At 33.2% G+C, this 26,232-nt stretch overlaps 1 protein-coding gene and 1 non-coding gene across 5 annotated transcripts in view; both read left to right on the top strand.

The window, feature by feature from the left end:
- The window catches only part of abca1a (ATP-binding cassette, sub-family A (ABC1), member 1A), a 44,064-nt gene extending 19,257 nt beyond the window's left edge, over positions 1-24,807 (top strand). The window contains exons 11-50 of one of the 4 annotated variants that reach the window (XM_051133616.1): positions 434-550; positions 1,997-2,191; positions 2,631-2,836; positions 2,922-3,098; positions 4,719-4,941; positions 5,024-5,245; positions 6,371-6,575; positions 6,664-6,777; positions 6,891-7,062; positions 7,154-7,285; positions 7,369-7,508; positions 8,451-8,588; positions 8,669-8,898; positions 9,007-9,079; positions 10,237-10,439; positions 10,541-10,589; positions 10,697-10,801; positions 11,495-11,643; positions 11,732-11,856; positions 11,942-12,040; positions 13,113-13,302; positions 13,398-13,492; positions 13,591-13,623; positions 13,717-13,822; positions 13,945-14,019; positions 16,047-16,216; positions 16,304-16,481; positions 17,007-17,122; positions 17,529-17,673; positions 17,780-17,903; positions 18,415-18,544; positions 18,633-18,753; positions 18,831-18,893; positions 19,000-19,106; positions 19,267-19,408; positions 19,501-19,635; positions 21,059-21,162; positions 21,241-21,333; positions 21,425-21,668; positions 23,195-24,807. In XM_051133616.1, coding sequence (XP_050989573.1) covers positions 434-550; positions 1,997-2,191; positions 2,631-2,836; positions 2,922-3,098; positions 4,719-4,941; positions 5,024-5,245; positions 6,371-6,575; positions 6,664-6,777; positions 6,891-7,062; positions 7,154-7,285; positions 7,369-7,508; positions 8,451-8,588; positions 8,669-8,898; positions 9,007-9,079; positions 10,237-10,439; positions 10,541-10,589; positions 10,697-10,801; positions 11,495-11,643; positions 11,732-11,856; positions 11,942-12,040; positions 13,113-13,302; positions 13,398-13,492; positions 13,591-13,623; positions 13,717-13,822; positions 13,945-14,019; positions 16,047-16,216; positions 16,304-16,481; positions 17,007-17,122; positions 17,529-17,673; positions 17,780-17,903; positions 18,415-18,544; positions 18,633-18,753; positions 18,831-18,893; positions 19,000-19,106; positions 19,267-19,408; positions 19,501-19,635; positions 21,059-21,162; positions 21,241-21,333; positions 21,425-21,668; positions 23,195-23,335 — 5,586 coding nt within the window. In that variant the 3' untranslated portion in view covers positions 23,336-24,807. Of the gene's footprint in view, positions 1-433; positions 551-1,996; positions 2,192-2,630; positions 2,837-2,921; positions 3,099-4,718; positions 4,942-5,023; positions 5,246-6,370; positions 6,576-6,663; positions 6,778-6,890; positions 7,063-7,153; positions 7,286-7,368; positions 7,509-8,450; positions 8,589-8,668; positions 8,899-9,006; positions 9,080-10,236; positions 10,440-10,540; positions 10,590-10,696; positions 10,811-11,494; positions 11,644-11,731; positions 11,857-11,941; positions 12,041-13,109; positions 13,303-13,397; positions 13,493-13,590; positions 13,624-13,716; positions 13,823-13,944; positions 14,020-16,046; positions 16,217-16,303; positions 16,482-17,006; positions 17,123-17,528; positions 17,674-17,779; positions 17,904-18,414; positions 18,545-18,632; positions 18,754-18,830; positions 18,894-18,999; positions 19,107-19,266; positions 19,409-19,500; positions 19,636-21,058; positions 21,163-21,240; positions 21,334-21,424; positions 21,669-23,194 lie in introns of all 4 variants that reach the window. The other 3 variants (XM_051132796.1, XM_051132031.1, XM_051131242.1) reach the window with 3 other exon arrangements.
- Positions 24,808-26,151: 1,344 nt separating this feature from the next.
- Positions 26,152-26,223, top strand: trnaa-ugc (transfer RNA alanine (anticodon UGC)). Its single transcript has one exon. It is a non-coding gene; the product is annotated as a tRNA-Ala (tRNA).
- Positions 26,224-26,232: the final 9 nt, after the last annotated feature.

Below are 26,232 nucleotides of genomic sequence, written 5' to 3'. Positions count from 1 at the left end.
TTTAGTTTTTTGTTTTTTTTACTTATTTTATTTAACTTATTTTAACATATTTTATTTTATTATATTTTATTATTTTATTTATATAATAAAATAGAATAAAATAGAACTTTTTTCATCTAATATTTAGATTATATTTTACTTTAGCTGTCAATTTCAATTAACGAAAACATCTTTTTATATAGTTTTAGGTATTAGTTAACAATAAACCATAGAATGGAAATATAAGGAGAATGTAATATGTAGTTATTTGCATAATATGTGGACACAATTTATATTAATCTAAGTAATAAAAGTAATTTAAACAGAAACTTGTAGATCACAAGGTTTTGAAGACCATGAGAAATAATACATTTAGACAAAGCAGGTTTCTGAGATACAGTATTTTTATATATTGTGTAGAGGAGCATCCTAACTGTGTCTCTGTTTGTCCCAGGTCAATAAGACGTTTCAGGAGCTCGGTGTGCTCAGGGACCTCGGCGGCATGTGGGAAGAGGTCAGACCCAAAATCTGGAACTTTATGGAGCACAGTGAGGAGATGGACCTCGTTCGGGTACGTCTCTCACACACACAAGCATCTTTCTGAACGCAGATAACCTTCCTGAAACAAAAGACACTGTTCCTGTTAGTCACCTCTGAGCACATGATTTTGTGTTAGGAGGAGCTCAGATGGTGAACTTCACACTGCCACCTTTTGGACAAAAGCCACAGTGCATTTTAACCTCACTACTGAACTCACATGGCACACAACGTGTGGTGCACCACAGGACGCATACTTATTACTGGAGATCTTCATATCCTTGGAGAATTCTAAGGAACTATTTGTGGCCAGACTAATGAAAAAGTGTATTACGTTAAGTGTTTTGTTGTCATAGGCACAAAATACGTAATTTACTGTCACATTGCTATGTGCATGATTTTCATGCAAGGTCGTGCTGAAAAAAATTAAGCAAGTAAGTAAGAAAGTAAATAAATACAAATTAGATTAAAACTGGATTTAAATAAATAAGTAATATACTTTGCAGTACAGTATAAATATGTAATAATAATAAATATGTAATAAATATAATTAGACGTACAAAAAAAAGTATTTACCTTAAAAGAAAAAAAAATCCATCAATTAACAAAATATCTTTATAATGTTATCTTGGCAATCCTGGCATAAAGAATGTTTATAAGTGTGTAATTAAAATGTTTTCAAATTATGATATTATAGTTTTGTTAATATTATGTTTTAGTTTACATTTATTGATGCACTCATTTATAGTACCATAAATTAATAAATAAAAATTAGATTAAAATAAATATGTAATTAAATAATACATCTACCAATACAGTGCAATAATAAGTTGGGAAAAATGTAATAATTTAACTTTTGATGCACTGATTTATATGAACTATTTTACTATTACTACTCCTATGTTTTAATTGTATTATTTCAGTTTTGTTATGAAGTAATACACTAATTTATAGTGCCATAAATAAATAAATAAATAAAAATGAATTAAAATAAATCAATCAAAAATAGATTAAAATAAATAAATAAAAATTAGATTAAAATAAATATGTAAATAAATAACACATCTAACAGTACTGTACAGTAATAAGTAGGGAAAAATGTAATAATTTAACTCAATATAAATAAAAATTAGATTAAAATAAATATGTAAATAAATAACACATCTAACAGTACTGTACAATAATAAGTAGGGAAAAATGTAATAATTTAACTCAATATAAAATAAATATTTTCCAGGTTTAGACATATTTATAATATATATATATATATATATATATATATATATTTTTTTTTTTTTTTTTTTTTTTCACAGTGTAGAGTATAAATCTATAAGTGTGTAATAAATTTGTTAAAAAATTATCATATCATAGTTTTAACATTTTGTTTTTTTGGTTTACATTTATTTGATGCATTTATAGTACCAGAAATACATACATACATACATACATACATTAACTAAATGTTATTTCTCCTAAACAGACGCTCCTCCAGAACAACGCTAGCGCTCGCTTCTTTAACGCCAAGCTGAGCGGGACGGACTGGCACGTGGAGGACGTGTCCAGCTTTCTGTCCAAGGCTTCAGAGGACACGCGTCCCCAAGGTTCGGCGTACACATGGAGAGAAGTGTTCAACGAGACGGATCAGGCCATCCAGACCATCTCGCGGTTCATGGAGGTATGCATATAATATACACTCCTCTTCATTACACAAATCAAAATCCAGTCATGCATCCAGGAAGCAGGATGTTGACTTGAAAGTGAACACATTGGCTTGTTTATTATATTTGACTTGATTGACAATGATGTAAACAAAAAAAATTAAATGGGCATCTTATGATCTATGCTAATCAGTTAAATGGTTCTAAGAAAACTGAATCTGTGATTTCAGTTCACGCGTTATTTTCTGGGTCAGATAAAGAAACACTTGTCTGTTCTCCACTAAATGACAGTAACAAATCAATTATGCTGCAGTCCAAAGTCAGCTGAACTTGGGTGATTATTTCGCAAAATATTTGTTCAAACTGGCCCAGATTTTTTGATTACCAGAATTACATAATTCGGTCAACCTGACCTTGACTTCCTTCTGATAAACTGTTTATTTTCCTGCCCTGAAGTGTGTGACCTTGGATAAGCTGGAGCCGGTGGCTAATGAGGAGCGTTTGGTAAACAAGTCCATGCGTTTGCTGGATAACCGCAAGTTTTGGGCTGGGATCGTGTTTCCTGACATGCAGACCAACACGTCTGACCTGCCGCCTAATGTCAACTACAAGATACGCATGGATATTGATAACGTGGAGCGCACCAACAAGATCAAGGATGGGTAGGAGACATACGTTTATAATTATGGAGAAATTAAATGGGATTTTAACTGAAGTCTGAGAGCTAATGATTGTGTTTTGATGTAGATACTGGGATCCTGGTCCTCGTGCGGACCCGTTTGAAGACCTGCGGTATATCTGGGGCGGCTTCTCCTACCTGCAGGACGTGATTGAACACGGGATCATACGAGCTCTGACCGGCAGCAAGGAGAAAACGGGAGTTTACATCCAGCAGATGCCGTATCCCTGCTATGTGGACGACATGTAAGAAACAGCATTTTACAGCAGCTATTGTACATTTATGATTGGGTTTCATTCACAGTTACAGACAAAATCAAATTAGTAACAATTAGGCTCTGTGTTCAGCTGCATTGCTGTCTTATGAAAGAATCTCTTAGATGCCATGATGGTCCTCATGTGAGAAATCGACCCCCATGCTAAAATCCTAAAAATGCAGCTGTATTCATGTATATTTTCAAATTAAAATGTGAAAAATTAATATTATATATATATGTAAAATATGATTTTCTTTCTAGTCTACTTGTTTTAAATTTATTTTTTAGTTTATTTGTTTAAATAAAAATATGTTTTATTTATTTAAATATAATTTGTATTGTTTGTTTACTATTTATCTTAATAAAATTGCTGTTATTATTTTTTATTTCAGTTTAAATATTTATACATTATTTATTAATTTTTCTTTAATCTTTTTAATTTACGTTAATTCTACTTTTATGTATTTATTATTTATTTAAAAAAATATTTGAATCTAATTTATTTATTATTTATCTTAATCAAATATTTAAATTTTAATTTTAATACATTATTTATTCATTTTACTTTATTTTTTAAATTTATTGTAATTCTATTTTTATGTATTGATTTAAATAAACAATTGTTTATTTATTTAAATATAATTTTTATTGTTTATTTCTTATTTATCTTAATCAAATTGTTGTTTTATTTTGTTCATTTAAATTTAATTGTTTAATACATTATTGGTTTTACTTTAATTTTTCAGTTTACTTTAATTCTGTTTAATTCTGTTATTTAAATAATTTTTTTTTTAACTTTTTTTTTTATCTTATCTTATCTTAGTTTTTATCTTTTTAATTTACTTTAATTTTACATTTATTTAATAAAATCAAAATTTGTAAAGAATAGGACAGTAAAATGAATAAAAAAATACACAAATTTAGATCAAAATAAAATAAATAAAAGTAAAATTAAAAGCAAATTGAAAAGATTAAAATGAAACGAAATTTATTTTGATTAAATAAAAAATAAGCAATAACACAAACCTTTTAATTTTCCTTTTATTTGTTTAAATCTAAATTGGTATAATTGAATACATTTGTATAACCTAATATTTATTTTAATGTCAAATTTCTTTATTTATTTTACTCCAGTTATTTATTTATTTGTATTTTGAGTTGTTTTTTATGAAATTTTAATTTAATTTAATTATTTATTTTACATTTTTCACAGACTCCAATTTGAAAAGCTCTGGCCTAACACATTCAAAGTCAGCTGACTACTATGTTATTTCATACCATCTAAAGTAAAACATCATAAGTGACCAATCTGATGTGCTAAACATTTGATTTCAGTGAAGTTTGGTGTTAGCCTGTTGCTAAACTAAGAATGTGATATTATAATAAGCATTAAAATACATAAATATTGGGTATAACTGCCATTTACTAACTACGCTGAGCTTATTTCAGTGCAGTATGAGATACAAATGAAGTAGCTTTTGCCCAAAACTGGGTATCTCAGCAGATATCTTTTGATACAGACGTGCTCTAGCGTGTTTTATCAACACCAAAACAGCCATTGTTTATTTTGATGCTGAAGGTGTAACCCATCCTGTCTGCTCTGCCCTAGTTTCCTGCGGGTAATGAGCCGCTCCATGCCTCTGTTCATGACTCTGGCCTGGATGTACTCGGTGGCCATCATCATCAAGGGTGTGGTGTACGAGAAGGAAGCCCGGCTCAAGGAGACCATGAGGATTATGGGTCTGGATAATGGCATCTTGTGGCTCAGCTGGTTCATCAGTAGTCTGATCCCACTGCTCATCAGCGCCGCCCTGCTGGTGCTCATCCTGAAGGTGCGTATTGTCACAGAACGATATATTTAAATATAAGCCTAACAACTATTTAACATGGTTTTGTTTCTCATGTTTTGCTCAGATGGGGAATCTGCTTCCGTACAGTGATCCTGGTGTGGTCTACTTGTTCTTGGCCTCCTTTGCCGTCGTGACCATCATGCAGTGTTTCTTGATCAGCACGCTCTTCTCCCGCGCTAACCTCGCCGCGGCCTGCGGAGGCATCATATACTTCACTCTCTACCTTCCCTATGTGCTGTGCGTGGCCTGGCAGGATTATGTGGGTTTTGGTGCCAAAGTAGTAGTGGTGAGTGTGAATGCTATTCATAAATGTCATCGGTTTTCAATCTTTTAGATGCATCGGACCCTCAAATATGAGGCATCTGTATAGTTTGTATCCAAATTTTTCTTTAACACGGAAGTAAGCCTATGGGTGAGACAGTAAACTGTAAAATCGTTTGCACTACAAACCAATGTGCTCATAATTAAGATAAAACATTAAAAATATGGTAAGACACACCAATTTGCAATATCAAGCAGCAAAATGAGCTGTTTTGCACAGCCAAAAATAGCTGAATGCTGATGAGACCGGAAGCTATTTTTTTGCATATTTATTTATTAAAATTTTCGTTTTTATATTTTATTATTTAAACAATTTTTTAATATTTATTTTAATCTATTTTTTATTTAGTTATTTTAATCTATTACTTTTTTAAAAATATTTAATTAAATTGTATTTATTATTAATTTATTCTAACCTATTATTTGTTTTATTTTAATACGATTTTTATTCATCTATTGTAATCTTATTTTTTATTTATTTATTTTGAACAAAATTTGTATTTATTTCTTTGAATTTCATTTTTATGTAGTTATTTTAATCTATTATTTTTTATTATTTAAATTAAATTGTATTATTTTACTATCTATTATTATTTTATTCAAATCTATTAATTTTTATTTTAATGCAATCTTGTATTAATTCATTTTAATCTAAATTTATTTAGTTATTTTAATGATTTTTGATTTTGTTTAGTTTAATCCAATTTTTATCCATTTATTATTTTAAAAAACTATTGATTTATTTTAATCTATTTTGTATTTGTTATTTTTATTATATTATATTTATTATATTATATTTTATTTTGATATTTTAATTCATTTTTTATATTTTAATAAAATTGTATTGATTTATTATCTATTATTACTATTATTATCTGTTATTTTTGTTAATTTATTTATTTTAATCTATTTTTATTTGGTTATTATAGTTATTTTTAGTTTAGTCCAATTTTATGCATTTGTTTATTTTTATTATTTTAATCATTTGTATTATTTACTTTTTCAACCTATTTTCTATTATTTATTGATTTTTACATTTTTTACACCCCTGACCTTCATGTAGTAAACACTTCCGTCTCTCTTTCCTCAGAGCCTCTTGTCTCCGGTGGCGTTCGGCTTCGGCTGCGAGTACTTCGCTCTGTTCGAGGAGCAGGGTGTGGGCATACAGTGGAGTAACCTGCTGTCCAGCCCCATGCAGGAAGACAGCTACAGTCTCACCACTTCCATCTCGCTCATGCTCTTCGATTCTGTGCTCTACGCCGTCATGACCTGGTACATTGAAGCTGTGTTTCCAGGTAAGCAACTATTTAAAGCCGGCTTAAAAATGCAAGACACTGACAGCTTTGGGGAGTTTCTCACGGTCTAAAAATGTCACTCTGAAAGGTCAATACGGCATCCCACGACCCTGGTACTTCCCCTTCACCAAGTCATACTGGTGTGGAGAGAAATGCGGTGGGATTACATCAGCACCGACCAACAAGAAAGAAAATGCTGAAGGTAGAGAAATCTAACATCTGAAATTTTAATATATATGTATATCCAACAAAATGATAGACATGTAAAGCAGTTAAATATAAGACTAAATATGAGCGGTTTGATCTGTTTTCTAGCTGTATGCATTGAAGAAGAACCAGCTCACCTGGATCCAGGTGTTTACATTGAGAACCTGGTGAAGGTCTACAGCAACGGCAAACTGGCGGTGGATGGTTTGACTCTGGGTTTTTATGAGGGTCAAATCACCTCCTTCCTGGGGCACAACGGCGCTGGAAAAACCACAACCATGTACGACAACTCAATAAAAGATCTTTTTATATCTGATGCTATTAATGTGATGATGTTAATAAGATGAACTCAATATTTCTTGCTTTCTTAGGTCTATCCTCACCGGCCTGTTTCCACCCACCTCAGGCACCGCTTACATCCAGGGCAAAGACATTCGCACTGATCTGAACACTATACGCCAAAACCTAGGCGTGTGTCCGCAGCATAACGTCCTGTTTAGCATGTACGTTGAGACCAAAAAGCTCATTTTTTTGTGTATGCAAATAATGGCAGCTCTAAATCTAGACAGTTTTCTTTGTTTTTCAGGCTCACCGTGGAGGAGCACATCTGGTTTTATGCACGTCTGAAGGGTTTGCCTGAGGAGAAGGTGAAATCAGAGATGGAGCAGATCGTGATGGACCTCGGCCTGCCTCATAAACGCAAATCTCGCACCAACCAGCTCTCAGGTACGGAAAGTATATTGTGTAACTGTACCATTTATAAGATTTTGTCTCTGTATGCTCACTGAGGCTGCATTTGTTGATCCAATAAATGCAGTAAATACAGTAAAAGTGTGAAAAATTATTCAAATTTAAAATAGCTATTTTCTGTTTGAATATATTTTAAGATAGAATTTCTTTCTGTGATGCAAAGCTGAATTTTTAACATCATTACTCCAGTCTTCAGTGTCACATGATCCTTCAGAAATCATTCTAATATGCTGGTTTGCTGCTCTAGAAACATTTCCTGTTATTATCAATGTTAAAAATAAGTTTCTTTGATGAATAGAAAGTTGAAGAAACAACATTAATTTGAAATAGAAATCTTTTGTAACATTATAAATGTCTTAACTATCACTTTTGATCAATTTAAAATCTTACTGTTGTCAAATGTTTGGTAGAATATAAACCATTTGTGACCCTGGACCACAAAACCAGTCATAATGGTCATTTTTTTAAAATCTTTCCATTGATATATGGTTTGGTGGGATAGTATAATATTTGGCAGAGATACAACAATTTGAAAATCTGGAATCTGACGGTGCAAAATATTGAGAAAATCACCTTTAAAGTTGAAGTTGAATGAAGTTCTTAGCAATGCATATTACTAATCCAAAATTAAGCTCTGATATATTTGCGTTAGCGATTTTTCAAAATATCTTCATGGAACATGATCTTCACTTAATATCCTAATGATTTTTGGCATAAAACGAAAATCGTTTATTTTGACGCATGCAATGTATTTTTGGCTATTGCTACAAAAATACCTATTCTACTTATGACTGGTTTTGTGGTCCAAGGTCATATTTTGGTTTAAAAATGCAAAAATAACTATATTGTGGTATAAAATCACTCATATACTGTGACTAGGATGAACAGTAACAGAACTAACCATTATGATCCTTACAGGAGGAATGCAGAGGAAGTTATCAGTCGCACTGGCGTTTGTGGGAGGGTCAAAGGTCGTGATCCTGGATGAGCCCACAGCTGGAGTCGATCCTTACTCTCGCCGAGGCATCTGGGACCTGCTGCTCAAGTATCGCCATGGTAGGCAGATTCTGTTTTAGCGAACGCCATCATCTTGGTCTTCTTGAAACGTCCATTAAGCCGTATCGGTTTGTCTCCAGGACGCACGATCATCCTGTCCACACACCACATGGACGAAGCCGATATCCTGGGGGATCGCATTGCCATCATCTCCCACGGGAAGCTGTGCTGTGTGGGCTCCTCTCTGTTCCTCAAGACCCAGCTGGGAACGGGATACTATCTGACGCTGGTGAAGAAGGACTTCGATCTCTCTGCGAGCTCCTGCCGCTCCAGCAGCACCGTCTCCTACTCCAAAGGAAGTCTCAAGAAGGTACGCATGTTTAATATATAGGAATATAGGAAATCTCCATATTTACATAACTGACCCAATATTAAGTTTTCTTGGTGCCATATTTTGTGATTTTCATTTTCTCTGTAGGACGATAGTGTTTCTGAGAGCAGTTCTGATGCCGGACTGGGCAGCGACCATGAAAGCGAAACCACCACCATAGGTATATAGCAGAGTTATCATCATTAACTAAAACTATTAAACTATTTTGTTAATTTAATAAAGCTGAATGTAAATAAATAAATGCAAAATATAACATAAATGTTAGATGGAAACTAAAACTGAACTAATACTAAAACTAATAGTGAAATTTAAAAACTAAATTAATTAAAACTAAATATTAGATCAAAAAAAAAACTACAAATAACAACTAACTGAAATGAGGTTAAGCTGAAGCACTAACTTTACTAATTAAAATAAATAACTAAAACTGAAGTAAAATAAAAAAAAGTGAAATTACAATACATTAAATTAACTAATTATTAGATAGCCAACAAACAAAAATTAGAAATGTTACCTAGAAATAAAGATAATTTAAAACTTAGTATTAATATTTGATTAAATAATTGCAAAAACTAATAAAAATGACAAAAGCACATGAAAATGTGAAAAAAATGAAAAATTAAAACTACTGAAAATGAAAAATGTAAAAAAAAACTAATACAAAATATGAATAAAAAAGAAAATAAATATTTAAATACTAAATAAGCTTATATAGAGAGTAAATAAACTTTTAAAGAGATGTTTACCCAAATATTTGTAGAAATGAGTGAAATAATTCTGTCATTATTGTGAGATAACTCAAAATTGTAGGAAAAATAGTATTTTTCCCCTCATTATTGGACTTTACAACTCACAATTGTGTTTATGTCTCACAATTCTGAGAAAAGAAGTCACATTGCAAGAAAAAAGTCAAAATTGCAAGATATTAACTATTGCAATTACAAGTTTAAATCATGTAATTGTGAGAGAAAAGTCAGAATTGCGAGATATAACTCAAAACTGTAAGAAAAATAGTATTTTTTCCATCAATATTAGAGAATTGGGCATTTGTATCTAACAGTTCTAAAATATAAAAACATAAAAAACAAATTCAAAATATTAATAAAAATTAAAATAAATATTTAAATACTAAATAATCTGATATATAGAGTAAAGAAACTTTTAAAGAGATGTTTACCCAAACATTTGTAAAAATGAGTGAAATAATTGTGTCATTATTTAACTCACCCTCATATTTTTCCAAACCCATTTGTTTTAGTGCAAAGCTCTAGTCATATATGCATTTTGAATGTTTTCTCAACTCTTTCCATATTCCAGACATCTCCTTGATCTCCAATGTGATTTTCAAGCACGTTCCTACAGCCAGACAGGTTGAAGATCTCGGTCACGAGATCACTTACATTCTGCCTTACGAGTCGGCCAAAGACGGAGCGTTTGTGGAGCTCTTCCATGAGATCGACGACCGGCTCACTGACCTTGGCATTTCAAGTTACGGCATCTCTGACACAACCCTGGAAGAGGTAACGTATTATTGAAAACCTCTCAAATCTCTTTATTTAATTCAGTTTATTTGATGCAAGAGTGTGAATGTAATTGGCTTGTATTTGATTGTTTTGAGCAGATTTTCCTCAAAGTGGCAGAGGACAACGGTGTTGATGCTGAAATGTCAGGTAGAACCGAACTCATTTTACTTTTACTCTTGTCAATGCTTCATGTAAACATTTAGCAAAAGTGTATTTAGAAACACATGAGTTACTCCCCTTTTGTCGTGGATCAGATGGGATTCTACCTGCACGCAGGAACCGCAGACACGCTTTTGGTGACCATCAGAGCTGCCTGAAGCCTTACACCGAAGACGACTTTGATTTCAATGACTCAGAAGGTGATCCAGGTAGTTACTTTACCCATCCTTCATCCATCCCACTTACTTTAAATATATTTTTAAATCTGAACCATTATTTCATGTGTTATATATATATATATATATATTTTTTTTTTTTTTCATTTGAATCAGTGTTATTTTACACTATTATAGTGTTATAAAAATACACAAAATTTTAGTGTTTGAATTCATTTTTAAATTTATTAGTTTTTAATTAAATTTTGCTTAATATTTTAGTTATTTTGTTGTTTGTCTTTATTAGTTTTTGGTTTTTGTCTTTTTAAATTATTGCTTTTTATTTTTAGTGAAATTATAATTAGAAATTAGAAATATTGCCTTGGAAAATAACTAAAAAGAAGTATTTTTATATTCCATTTTATTGCAGTTAATGTTTATTTTATTTGATGTACATTTTATAAAATAATTTTTGCTTTAGTTGATGATAACATAATGATTTGAATGTAATGTAATTTTTTTATTTTGGAGGTCATTTCATTTCTGTGATTCACTTTAAACTGTCTGTTTAGTGATGAATTTGTTCATTCATTTTCTTGCTATGTATTCTTATTTTGGTGCATGTGATATGCCATATGTATAAAAGCACATTATCAGTCCTTTTGCTTGTTTACTGGAAGAAATGGCATTTAGTAAGCATTATTAGTAAACTATTTTTGGGTTGATGTGCATCTGCAGAATCTCGTGAGACGGACTGGTTGGGTGGCGCTGATGGTAAAGGTTCGTACCAGGTCAAGGGCTGGAGTCTGAAGAGACAGCAGTTTGTAGCTTTGCTCTGGAAACGCTTCCTGTACGCCCGACGTTCCCGGAAAGGTTTCTTTGCTCAGGTATGATCTTCATACAGTATTTAACAGACCATTTCTACACTGTCTATTTGGAATTCCTTAAATGTAATATCCTTATGCATCTTTTCAGATTGTGCTTCCTGCTGTGTTTGTGTGCATCGCCCTGGTTTTCAGTCTCATTGTCCCTCCCTTCGGAAAGTATCCCAGTCTGGCTCTGGAGCCCAGCATGTATGAGGAGCAGTTCACCTTTGTCAGGTACATGCTAACATCCACTCACTTGAGCCTGTGCTTTAACTCCCATGATAATTTTTAGAGTCTAATGATTGGTTTTTCACTATAGCAATGATGCACCAGAGGACAGACACACAAACAAGTTACTCGAAGCTCTCATGGACAGTCCGGCTTACAATGAACAATGCACAGACGATCAAAACGCTGCGTGAGTCCTCAAACCTTATTCCCATATTGCTCTATTGTAAAATGTAATTTTTAATATAAAAATGTTAATGATTACATTCACATCTAGAAGATTCTTATTTTTAACTGGGTCTTTAATTGACAGTCAACTAGGAAAATACTACTGAATAAAAATAAGACTTTTTATCTCACAATTCAGACTTTTTCCCAGAATATTGAGATACAAACTCATAATTGTGAGTTATGAAGTCAGAATTGCATTATATAAAGAATTGCGAGTTTATACACAATTGCGAGTTAAGTCATAATTATGAGATAAAAAAATCGCAATTGAAAGAAAATATTTTTTTTTTCCTCAGTATTAAACTTTGTAACTTGCAATTGCATTTATATTTCACATTTCTGAGAAAATAAGTAGAATTGCATGAAAGACATCATAATTGCAAGATATGAACTATTGCAATTGCGAATTGTCGTGCAATTCTACGAAAAAAAGCCAGAATTGTGAGATCGCAACCCGCAATTGAAAGAAAAAAGTCAGAAGTGTGAGATATAAACTCAAAATTGTAAGAAAAATTTTATTTTTTCCCTCAATCTTGGACAATTGCATTTTTGTCTCACAGTTCTGAGAAAAGAAGTAGAATTGCAAGATAAAAGTCAAAATTGCAAGAAATAAACTATTGCAATTGTGAGTTTATATCATGCAGTTCTGAGAAAAAAAGTCACAATTGCGAGTTCACGTGCAATTGCAAGTTATAAAGTCAGAATTGAGATATAAATTTGCAATTGTAAGAAAATAGTCAATGTTCTCCCTCAGTATTGGACTTTATAACTCACAATTGCATTTATATCTCACAATTTTGAAATAAAAATCAGAATTGCAAGATATGAACTATTGTAAGTTTATGTTATGCAGTTCTGAGAAAAAAAGTGACAATTTGCAAGATGTAAACTCACAATTGAAAAAAAGTCAGAATTGTGAGATAAAAAAGTTGCATTTTGTATTCAGTGGTGAAAACTGCTTCTATAAATTTGAGTATCCAATAAAATTTGGGGGAAATTAATTATTATTATTATTATTTTTTGTAAAGCAGTAGCAAATCATGTCAGATTAAAGATGGAGAGTGGATGGTTCCAGAGGTTCCCGAGACTGTTCAGGACATGTTCGTAAAAGGGAACTGGAGTATGGAAAACCCATCGCCTCTGTGTGAGTGCAGTTGCGAAGGCAGGAAAAAGATGCTTCCAGAGTGTCCGCCAGGAGCAGGTGGTCTGCCACCGCCTCAGGTAGACATATTCACCAAATACTGCACTACTTCTGTAGTAATATTGCTTAATTATGCTTCAATGACATTACAACCCTCTCTTTTGATTTTCCATAGATCAAAGTCACCATTAATGAAACCCTGCAGAATCTGACAGGCAGAAACATTTCAGACTACTTGGTGAAAACATATGCACAGATCATTGGGAAAAGGTGAGTTAAGCCAGTCTAGAATTAAAGGTTTGATGTTCCTGGTTTTCCTTTTCATAGCAGTGCTTTAACTCCACATTGTGGTGTTTTTGTCTGTTCAGCTTAAAGAACAAGCTCTGGGTCAACGAATTCAGGTATACTTAACAGCTCTGTTATGATGAGGACAGTAATAATAATCCAGTGGAAGATTTGGGACTCAAATCTCTTTCTCATTGGCTGTCTTACAGGTATGGTGGATTCTCATTGGGCGCTAGAAGCTCACAGGCCCTCCCCCCTAGTGATGAGATCACCGATGCCATCTCTCACATTCGTAACCGCTTCAGTTTTCAAGCGGTATGTCACCTGTGTTACATTTATGTTTAAACACCACCTAGGGCTCATTAACATGAAAGCAGTTGTTGCCCAATGTTTGGGAATTACCTGCCTTAACCCTGTTTTTATTTTGCAACCCACAGGGAACCGCAGCTGACCGCTTTTTGGGAAGCCTGTCGAATTTCATCCGAGGTCTCGATACCAAGAACAATGTGAAGGTAAGTACTGATTGTATTTGTCTGGGCATACAGACATGCATGTCATGTTTGTCATAGTCATGATGAAAGCTTACACTCTTATGCAAGATGAAAAATAAAGACTTCACAGGGGTTACAAGTGCTGATTATGTAAACATATCTTGGCACGATTAACGAACAATAGATTTCCCTGCAGAGTGTAAACACATTGTTAACAGTGTTAACACTATTTATGCACAGCTTTAGTTATTGTCCTTTAGAAAATCTGCTAAACTTGAGGTGCCATTATATAAATTGTTTTTGTGAGGTACTTATATCCTTGTTTTAAGTCTGTAATGACTAGTATTATTGATATTTAAATAATAGAAATATATAACGTACTATCTATATTATCTAAAGAAGTACAACTATATGTTTTTTTTATTTTCTTATTGTAATAAAATATATATTATATGTACTTGTAGTTCTTTAGATAATATATAGCAACAAATATAGTTAGATAATTTTATTGTAATTTTTTATATACTTGTAGTTCTTCAGATAATATATAGTTACAAATATATACATATCTTTATATATATATATAGTACTTGTAGTTGTTTAGATTATATAGTTACAAATATTGATTTTTTATATACACCATTTATATATATATATATATATATATGAAGGCTGTTAGAGACTGACTTGTCTATAATGATTAATATTGATTTTTAAATAATAGTAATATATAACTAAATATCTATATTTTCTAAAGAACTACAAGTACATAAATAACTTAAAATAAAAATGTATATATACATACATATTTCATTTTTCATTTTGTAAAAAATATTTAATATACATAATTTAATATTCATAGTTTTTATGTACTTGTAGTTCTTGTAGAAAAAAATATAGCTACAAGTATTGATATTTTATATAGATAGATTAATACATATATATATATAGGGAGAGAGAGAGAGAGAGAGAGAGAGAGAGAGATTGTAATTGTAAATTGTATATTTTATATAGTATATATTATATAGTTATTATATTTGCATTATATATAATAAGTAACTACAGGTACATAAATAATAAAATGTAAAAAAATACATAAAAAAAAACATCTTTAAAAACACAAAAAGAAACTACATGTATTCACAGCTTTTTTATATGAAAGCATCTAAGATGTGAAGGCTGTTAGAGACTGACTTGTCTATAACGACTAAAATTATTGATATTTAAATAATAGTAATATATAACTAAAGATCTATATTATTTAATAAAGAACTACAAGTACATAAATAACTTACAATAAAAATATATACATATACATACATATTTCATATTTTTATATATTTATATATGTATAAACAAATTTAATATAATATTCTTTGTATTTTTATGTACTTGTAATTCTTTAGATAATATATAGCTACAAATATTGATAGATAGATAGATAGATAGATAGATAGAAATAGATAGATATTGTTCTTGTAAATTGTATGTGTATCTGTATTTATTGTATATTAACTAAATATCTATATTATCTAATAAAGAACTACAAGTATATAAATAACTTACAATAAAATAATTTATTATAGTTAATTTAATTGTATTTTTTATGTACTTGTAGTTTTATAGATATATATATATATATATATTGTTACAAGTATTGATATTTTATAGATAGATTAGATAGATAGATCTATAAATTGAATATGCACTTGTATTATTATATTTGCATTATATATAATAAAGAACTACAAGTACACAAATAGTAAACTGTGAAAAATACATAAAAATTACATGTGTGAAAATGCATAAAGAAACTACATGCATTTTTTTAAATCATTTTTAAGCATCTAAGATGTGAAGGCTGTTAGAGACTGACACAATGCTACATTGTCACTTGAGGCCAAAGTCAATCTATTTTTGTAGACGGGACAGTCTATTATTATGCCAGAACTCATAAACATTGCTGATTGCACAATGTCATGAAGCTGTAAGGGCTTTCGTTGCTCTATAAGAGCGAGAAGAGTGACTGTGATTGTGTCCTATTGCAGATCTGGTTCAATAATAAGGGCTGGCACAGTATTGGAGCGTTCCTCAATGTCATGAACAATGCCGTCCTGCGTGCTAATCTGCCCCCCGGCCCGGAACGGTCCAAATTCGGCATCAAAGCATTCAACCATCCGCTCAACCTCACCAAAGAGCAGCTCTCACAGGTGGCGCTGTAAGTAACCACAAGCGCAATTCACACTCACAGTTCACCCACACAGTCTTAATATATCTCTGACCTTTGACCCCATCTGCTTCCCAGAATGACGACCTCAGTCGACGTGCTGGTGTCCATCTGTGTCATCTTCGCCATGTCTTTCGTCCCGGCCAGCTTTGTGGTGTTCCTTATTCAGGAGAGAGTGAATAAAGCCAAACACATGCAATTCATCAGTGGAGTGCAGCCCTTCCTCTACTGGCTGGCCAACTTTGTGTGGGACATGGTGAGGATTTTGTAAAATGTGACCCTGGGCCACAAAACCAGTGCTTAAGTAGCATGGGTATATTTGCAGCAATAGCCAAAAATACATTGTGTGGGTCAAAATTATCGATTTTTCTTTTATGCCAAAAATCTGTAGGATATTAAATAAAGATCATGTTCCATAAAGATATTTTGTAAATTTACCGTAAATATATAAAAACTTATTTTTTGATTAGTAATATGCATTGCTAAGAACTTAATTTGGACAACTTTAAAGATGATTTTCTCAATATTTCGATTTTTTTGGACCCTCAGATTCCAGATTTTCAAATAGTTGTATCTCAGTCAAATATTGTCCTATCCTAACAATCAATGCATACATCAATGGAAAGCTTATTCATTTAGCTTTCAGATGGCATATAAATCTCAGTTTCAAAAAACTGATCCTTATGACTGGTTTAGTGGTCCAGGGTCACAAATGTTCTTACTCTAAATATGTCAACATTTGTTCAAATGGCGTTTGACTGATTGCATCTTTGTCCTTCAGTGCAACTACATTGTCCCAGCGACCCTGGTCATCATCATCTTCGTCTGTTTCCAGCAAGAGGCCTATGTGTCCTCCACCAATCTTCCTGTTCTCGCTCTCCTGCTACTGCTCTACGGGTAAGAAGCAAACGTTTTGTCTAGTAAGGTTATTTCTTTGAAAGAAATTAATACTTTTATTCAGCAAGGATGCATTAAATTGATCAAAAGTGACAGTAAATAATGATATCTGAAGGATAATGTGACACTGAAGACTGGAGTAATGATGCTGAAAATTCATCTTTGATCACAGAAATAAATTACATTTTACAATATATTATAATAGAAAATGGTTGTTTTAAATTGTAAACATATTTCACAGTTTTTACTGCATTTTTGAGCAAAATTTTGACTTGGTGAGCAAAAAAGACTTATTTAGAAAACATTTAAAAAATCTTACCGACCCCCAAACTTATAGACTATTTGTAGGAATTCTCCAAAAATATGACACTAATATGTAAGCTTTGGTCATTTTTTGTCCATCTAGGTGGTCCATAACACCCCTGATGTACCCAGCATCATTCTTCTTTAAGATTCCCAGTACGGCATATGTGGTTTTGACCAGCGTTAACATCCTTATTGGAATAAATGGCAGCGTATCCACATTTGTCCTGGAGCTTTTCGGCAGCAATGTAAGCTCATATTTCTCATCTGTGCTTGATTATATATGTATATAATGTAATCAGATTCAAAGCAAGCCCTAAATTAACTATCTGTTTCTCCCCAATGTTTTATCAGGAAATTGGTGGCATCAACGATATCTTGAAAAACGTGTTCCTGATCTTCCCTCACTTCTGTCTGGGCAGAGGACTCATTGACATGGTGAAGAACCAAGCTATGGCTGACGCTCTGGAGAGATTTGGTGTGTATCATTCTCACAAACACATTATTCAGTGTAACTAATGAAATCTTTTATGTTCTATTTAGTATGTTCATTTAGAATCTTCACTCTAACCAAACAGGGAGTTGAATGTGTTTTTTAGCACAGATGTTGTTTAAATAACTGGCGATATTGATTTGGTTGCACGCCTGGGTTAAAGTGACATTTAGTTGTGGACATAACATGTCCTGGATCATTTCCATGAAAATGCATTAGCATTGCAGCTGCTCAAATATGTTTTGCTCTGAACATAAACACATTCTAAGAAAGACACCAAGGCTGAAGCTGAATTTAGTTTGTAGACCTTGGCATACTTTCAAAACCTAGTTTCAGTACTGAAAAATAATGATTAAAGTTGTTCAACTGTCTGCCATATTTGCGTGTGCCGTGTATTTATATACTTAGAGTATTTTGTGTCGTTACTTCACCGACATGCATGCAACACATTACACTCAGTTTCTGCTTCTACTGACATGTTTCTGAACATTTTCAGGTGAGAATCGATTCCGTTCTCCTCTGGCGTGGGACATGGTGGGCAAGAATCTCTTTGCCATGGCCATAGAAGGCGTGATTTTCTTCTGCATCACTGTCCTCATCCAGTACCGTTTCTGCATCAAGGCCAGGTGATGATACTTTCATATCTCACAGTCCAAAACAAGAGTAAAACGGTTTTCAGTGTATGTAATAAATGTCCTGTTTTGGTGTTAATAGGCCGGTCAGCACTAAGCTGAAGCCCATCGGAGAGGAGGATGAGGATGTGGCCAGAGAAAGACAGAGGATCTTATGCGGAGGTGGACAGACTGATATCCTTGAGCTCAAACAGCTCACTAAGGTCTGTGTTTTTGTCACGTAGTAATTATTGCATCAGTGCTGATGTTCAGTTCTTTAATAACATTGCTTATTCTGCAGGTTTATAAGAGAAAGCAGAAGCCAGCTGTAGACAGACTGTGTGTGGGCATCCCACCTGGAGAGGTGAGATCATCTTCTTAGTAAATAAATAATAGCCTTTTGTTTAGTTCAGCCTGATGATTAAACCGATGCTGATTAGGGTTTTGATGATATTGTGTTCTCTGCTCAGTGTTTTGGCTTGCTCGGCGTGAACGGAGCTGGAAAGACGAGCACCTTCAAGATGCTCACAGGAGACTCTGTTGTCACTAGCGGAGAGGCCTACTTGGCAGGAAAGAGGTGCATAAATTAAAACAGCATGCATTGATTTAATGATTTTGAAGACATTAATATGCTAAAAATAATGCTCACATTGTGTCTCAGCATGAGCTACACACATGTGTTTTAGTTTTTCATGACTGTATATAATATTTTTAAACTCTTGGTTTGTTTTTTAAAGTGTGCTGAAAGAGATCGATGAAGTGCATCAGAACATGGGCTACTGTCCTCAGTTTGATGCCATCAATGATCTGCTGACTGGACGAGAACATCTGGAGTTTTACGCCATTCTGCGGGGCATCCCAGAGAAGGAAGTGTGCGAGGTCAGTTTTTAACTGCTGTTGATAGGGAAAGTCTGACAGCTAAGTTCAGGGCTGATTTTCGAGTGATTTGATTGGTTGTTTGCTGGTCGCAGGTGGCGGATTGGGGTATTCGTAAACTGGGGCTGATGAAGTATGTAGACAAAGCCGCAGGAAGCTACAGTGGGGGAAACATGAGGAAGCTTTCTACAGCTATGGCGCTCATTGGAGGACCGCCAGTGGTGTTCTTGGTGAGTCTACAATCATTTATTCAAAGAGTGTGATCATAATCTAAAAATGCATCACAGGTTTGTATTGATAGATTATGAAGAGCAGGCGATGCATATGCAAATGCATAAAATGCATAATTAAATACAAATGCAGATGCAACTATAGGAATTGTGCATAGTTACAGAAAAAACTAAAAATTAAATAAATTAAAAAAATATATAAAAGTTAAATATTATCAACATTTAAAAGGAAAAATTATGCAGTTTAGCATTATTAGAAAAGTATAGCAAAATATATAAAAGATAAAGGAAATACAAATTGAAGCTACATATTATCAACATGTAAAAGGAAAGACAAATTATGCAGTTGTGCATAGCAAAGTATAGCAAAATAAATATAAAAGCTAAATATTATCAACATTTAATAAGAAGGAAAAAATATGCAGTTTTGCATTATTAGCAAATTATAGCAAAGTAAATAAAAACTAAATAAAATTAAAACAAAAGCTCAATATTATCAATATTTTAAAAGAAGTAAAAATTTGTGCAATTGTGCATAGTTGTTGAAATACAAATACTGAATCAAATTTTTAAAAATGCTAAATATTATTAGCATTTAGAAGGAAGAAAAATGTGTTATAGTTAAATTGTTATAGTTATCAAAGTGTAGCAAAATAAATAAAAGCTAAAAAAAAAAGCTAAATATTATCAGCGTTTAATAGAAAGTAAAAATGTGCAATTGTGCATAGTTAGCAAATTATAGCAAAATAAATTAAATGAATTTGTATAAAACATAAAAATAAAAAAGCTAAATATTATTAACATTTAACATTTAAAAGCAAGGAAAAATATGCACTTGTGCATAGTTAGCAAAGTATAGCAAAAAAAATAAATGAAAAAAAAAACTAAATAAGATATCAAAGTATAAAAATGTTTTAAAAATTGTGCGCAGTTCAAAATGTATAGAAAAATACCCTTTATCAGCATTTAAAAGGATGTTTTGTGAGATGGAATTATTGACTGTGAAGAGCATTAACCGTCAAACTGGAGCAAAACCAGAGCAAAACTTGTGCACTGAATTCACCAAAAATGATACTCTTACTTTACATACGGCTCTATATAGGTCATCTGCAATTCATGAAAAGATCTGCCGTTGTATAACAGTCCTCAGATCGGCTGCTTGGCAGACCTCATTTTCCCAGAACAAAAGCGATACCCACGCGGCCTTTAGCTCTTGCCACATTTTTAATACACTGTAAAGTGTTTAATTCCCAAAGAACCGGGTTGCACTTAGCAGTTAAAGCGAGGCGGTGCAGTGCTCCACTTTCCTGGTGGCCGTCAGTCAGGAACATGATCACGCTCTTCCCTCTCTTTATGGTGTTCTGCTTGTGTTTCCTGTTGAATTTGTGGGCGACGGTTAACTTGGCTGTCGCTATTGTTACAGGACGAACCCACCACTGGGATGGACCCCAAAGCCCGGCGGGCCCTGTGGAACTGCATCCTCAGCATCATTAAAGAAGGACGCTCGGTCGTCCTGACCTCACACAGGTGAGAGACACTCAGTTAACGTGGTTTATGCTTTCAGTTTGACTTCTTTGCATGACTTGCATGTTTTTTTTCCCGCAGTATGGAGGAGTGTGAGGCGCTCTGCACTCGTATGGCCATCATGGTGAACGGCAGGTTCCGCTGCCTGGGCAGTGTGCAGCACTTAAAGAACAAGTAGGCAGTTACACGTCAGGATTTTGAATCGTTCCAGAGAGTCGACTCTTTTGATTCAGTTCACTGAATCTTTTTGCTGTGGCTCTTCCAGGTTCGGTGACGGGTACACCATCATCCTGCGGGTGGCAGGGGCCGATCCGCAGCTGGAGCCGGTGATGGAGTTCATCGAGCGGGAGCTGCCGGGCAGCACCCTGAAGGAGAAGCACAGGAACATGCTGCAGTACCAGCTGCCCTCGTCGCTGACGTCTCTAGCCCGCATCTTTAGCATCCTCTCCGAGAACAAAGAGCAGCTCCACATCGAGGACTACTCCGTCTCACAGACCACTTTAGACCAAGTAAGAGTGCTTTTTGGGTTATTCAGTGCCATTCAGATTTAAAAGTAATTGTTGTAGTCAACAAAAACGCAAATACTGCAATTATTTTTTAAAGAAATCAATACCTTTTCCCCCAAGGATGCATTAAATTGATCAAAAGTGACAGTAAAGACATTTATAATGTTACAAAAGATTTCTATTTCAAATAAATGCTGCTCTTTTCAACTTTATATTCATCAAAAAAATCAAATAAAGCAAGTATCATGTTTTTTATCATGTTTTCAGAAGTGATAATAATCATAAATGTTTCTTGTGCCGCAAATCAGCATATTACAATAAAGGGTGATGTGACACTGAAGACGATGAAGTGCATATTTCATAAAATGACTGTTATAATAAGCAAAAAATAAATATGCAACTATTAAAATAAGGATTTTTTTTTTTTTTTTAAAAAAAGCTATTGTGAAATTAAGTTATTTTAAATTATTTTTCATTACTGTTATAATAAGCAAAAAATTAATAAGCAACAATTAAAATAAAGAAAAAAAATACAAAAAGCAAAAAAGTAACAATTAAGAAAATAAGAAAAAAATTAAACAGAAAAGCTATTATAAAATAAAGTACTTTTAAATTGTAATAATATTTCTATATTTTATAATATTACTGTTATAATAAGCAAAACTTAAATAAGCAAAAGTTAAAATAAGAAAAAAATTAAACAGAAAAGCTATTATAAAATTAAGTTATTTTAAATTGCACTAATATTTCAATATTTAAAAATAGTACTACTGTTTTAATAAACAGAAAATAAATGAGGCACAATTAAAATAAGGAACAATTTCACAAAAAATATTATATACGATTATTTTAAATTGTAATAATATTTTAATATTTAATAATATTACTGTGATAAAAAGCAAAGAAAATTAAATAACTACTAAAATAAAAAACTTTAAATAGGAAAGCTATTATAAAATTATGTTATTTTAAATTGTAATACTTCATTATTTCAGAATATTACTGTTATAACAAGCAAAAAAACAAATAAGCAACAATTAAATAAGGAAAAAATAAAAAAGCTATTATAAAATTATTTTAAATTTGAATAATATTTCAATATTTCATAATATTGCTGTTTTAAAAAGCAAAAAAATAAATACGTAACAATTACAATAAGAAAAAAGCTACTGTAAAAATAAACAAAAGCTACTGTAAAATGAAGTTATTTTAAATTGTAAAAATATATTTAAGATTTCATAGTATTACTGTTATAATAAGCAGAAAATAAATAATAAATTACATTTCAAATTGCAATAATATTTCTGTTTTTAATCAATTTTAAACAAATAAATGCAGCCTTGGTGAGCAAAAGAGAGACTTCTTTTAAATACATTAAAAAAAATAATCTTACTGACTCCAGATTTTTATATGTTAGTGTAAATTTTAAAACAAAAATGGAAGAAAGAACGAAAACAATTATTACAATTACAAAATTACAACACTATGTAAATAACATTGGTTGTAACATATTTGTCTGTTCATTTCAGGTATTTGTCAATTTTGCCAAGGACCAAAGTGACGAGGACCACTTAAAAGACATTTCCATTAACAAAAACGATGCCGTCGTGGACATTTCACACCTGAACGCCTTCCTCATAGACGAGAAGGCCAAAGAGACTGTGGTGTGATGCGCCATTCAACGGATACAAAAATCCACCCTCATGGGACTAGCGTGTCATTTGTTGTTTTTTTGTACTACTCTTTAGTTTTTTGTTCAATTTCAGTCGTGTGTGTTTGTGCCCACAAGAGGGCTCTGGACCTAAAACACACTACTGAAACAAACAATGCAAATCAATGCAAAAAGAGGGAGAAGATTGAAGTAAAACGAACGCAGCCGAGCCTGGTGCTCGTCGCTCCGTCGAGAGGAAACTTGAATCTGTTCGCTCCACTAGCGGTGAATGTTTGATTGACTGCGGAAATATCAATCAGACACTGCCAATGAGATCTAATTCAGGGCCGAAGTTCATCTCCTCATTTAGCACAGGCTTCAAACTTTTCAGCAACTACTCTTGCTCTTTGTACTTTATTCTTTTTTTAGATATGCATTTTAAAACTATACTCAAATGATATTTTGATGCAACGATGTGCAATGTTTCACTATTGTTATTATTGTCAAGTGTTTGAAAGTGTCGTGCCTTGAAACAACACTCCGCCGATGGACTCGAAGCGTGGAGCACAACACTGTCATCGTAGCTACGGCGGTATTTACGTCTACTGTGAAGACGGAGCGGATGACTATACAAGTTTAATGCATGCTTTACGTGGATGCCGTGTTTAGGACGCCATCGTAAGCTCAAGCATGTTCTAGCTTTGTTATCCTGAAGTATTTCTGTGTGGGTTTCAGCAGATGTGTTCGCTGATCTTGAGCCGAGGACTTCGCTGGGAGATCCCGTAGTTGTTTCTGTGTCCAAAACGGGCCGAAGCGGAGGCGAGTTCATTTAGTGTGAAACTGTATAGAAACAAATCATGTCCGTGCCAAACCAGGTCAAGTGGTTTGAAGTCATAGCAAAGGAACGTAGTAGCAAATGTTGGATATTATGGTAGTGACTCTCAGCAGGCTACTAAATGTTACATTTGTTGTTGAATTTCATTGTACAATAAGGCCTGGAGAGACGACAGCTACGTTTTTTCATAGGCCTCTGGTACAGGAGTTAATATCTCAGGATGTGCCTCCTTATCCTGTGTAGATGCTTAGTTTCAGTTCGTTATACCACTTTTATGATCTCGACCATTGGCACCGTTGTTGTTCGCCTACAGCGTGAAGTGACCAAAAGCAATGCGGTGCTACCAATTGAGTTTATTTTCCAAATCCATGAGGTGCTTTTTAGTCAAACACCCTCAGAAATTAAGCAACAGTCCCTGCTGCACATTTGAAATGACATGGAAGAAAAAGAAAAAAAAAAAAAAATTATTGTCTTTGGTCCAAAACTGAAGCACTTTATATTGTTAAAAACTGGTCTTGACATTCATAATTCACAAACAGGACATTTTGTGTTTAACAAAAGGTTAATAGACTATTTTAGATGTCCCACCGTGGCCATTATTTTCTGTGTTACAATGTATGTGTTTACATTTTAAATATTAAAAATTATTTCAGTCACTCCTGTGTTCTGTGTGTAATTTCTAAACTGCGAGTAGCAGAGAATAGAATTGCAATAAATAATAGTAAATCTTACCTCACGGTTTGTTGTTCTGTTAATCTGTCTAAAACACAGAAAATGTGTGAAAGCTGCTAAATCATATAGAGAACCACTTAATAAGCAGAAGAGGGCGCAATATTTTGACAAACTACAGTTAATAGGTGGTAAAGATATGTATAAGCAGTATTATTTAAGATATTAGCCTAATATTTCACCTACCTGACTGGAAATGATAACAACAAACATGTTTGTCAAGATTCTTGCCCTGGAAATCCTAGTTCAGTTTGGCCAACCACAAACACATTTTGTTCCTTAGTTTTTTGCACTCTTCTCCTTGATTTGTTATAACTTTTGTCAGTCTATAGTACTCCAAATGTTTTTCCCGGTTTGACCAATTAGTACAGCCCAAAACATGACAATAACTGACCATTTTCAGCAGCAATAATTAGCAAAATGTGCGAACTCGGTTCGGTGGCATTGTTTACGTTCAGTGCCGCCAATATGGCCGATTGATGACAACACTCTAAACAGCTGATAAAAAGTAGAAACATGCAGCCAAACATGCTAAAAGCATGTTTTCTTTGCATAAATGTTGATAATTCACAGAAAGTATTCACCTTATTCGTCAACGCAGAAGTAAACCTATGGACGACACTTCCGGTTCATCAGCCGCGAAATAACAAGAATAACAACGTGCAGTAAACGGTAAAACCGTTTGCACTACAAACCTAAGTGTTCATAAATAAGATAATACATTAAAAAATATATGGTAAGACACACAAATTTGCAATATCAAGCAGAAAAACAGACGAAAATAGCTGGACGCGGATGAGACCGGAAGCCAGACCCACAATATTTGCAATGCAAATGGTCGCGCTCTCTCTTATGGGAAAAATAAGGTGGATAGTTTTTTTTTTTTTCATAAGTAAATGGCACCACAGTTTTTTTGTAAAACATAGGTTGACTGATCTAGAAAAAACAACTAATTCAAATCATCTCGATTCCATACAACGCAGGCTCTCTTCCTAAAACCCCGCCCTTTAAAGTCACGTCAGCCAATTAAATGTCAGTAACACCAAACGCACAAGGTGATTGACAGGTAACGTTAAATTAGATAAAACCAGCGCGGCGGGCCGCTCTCTGAGGCTTGTTTTTCCATATAAACAAAACATTTCATGTCGGTTATTTAAAAAAACAGGTTATGTAAACATTTAATATTAGTCTACAAGCGGTGTTAGACCGTGTTAATCAAGTTTTCCTAGTCTGAATGTAGATAAGCGCTATTTCCAACCGGAGGCACCAGCGGGGATGTAGCTCAGTGGTAGAGCGCATGCTTTGCATGTATGAGGCCCCGGGTTCAATCCCCGGCATCTCCACTTTGTCAG

This window comes from Labeo rohita, chromosome 1 (assembly GCF_022985175.1).
Source record: "Labeo rohita strain BAU-BD-2019 chromosome 1, IGBB_LRoh.1.0, whole genome shotgun sequence".
Classification (NCBI taxonomy): Eukaryota; Metazoa; Chordata; class Actinopteri; order Cypriniformes; family Cyprinidae; genus Labeo; species Labeo rohita.
Note: the sequence above shows the minus strand (reverse complement) of the source record. Positions and strands in the feature narration are given on the sequence as shown.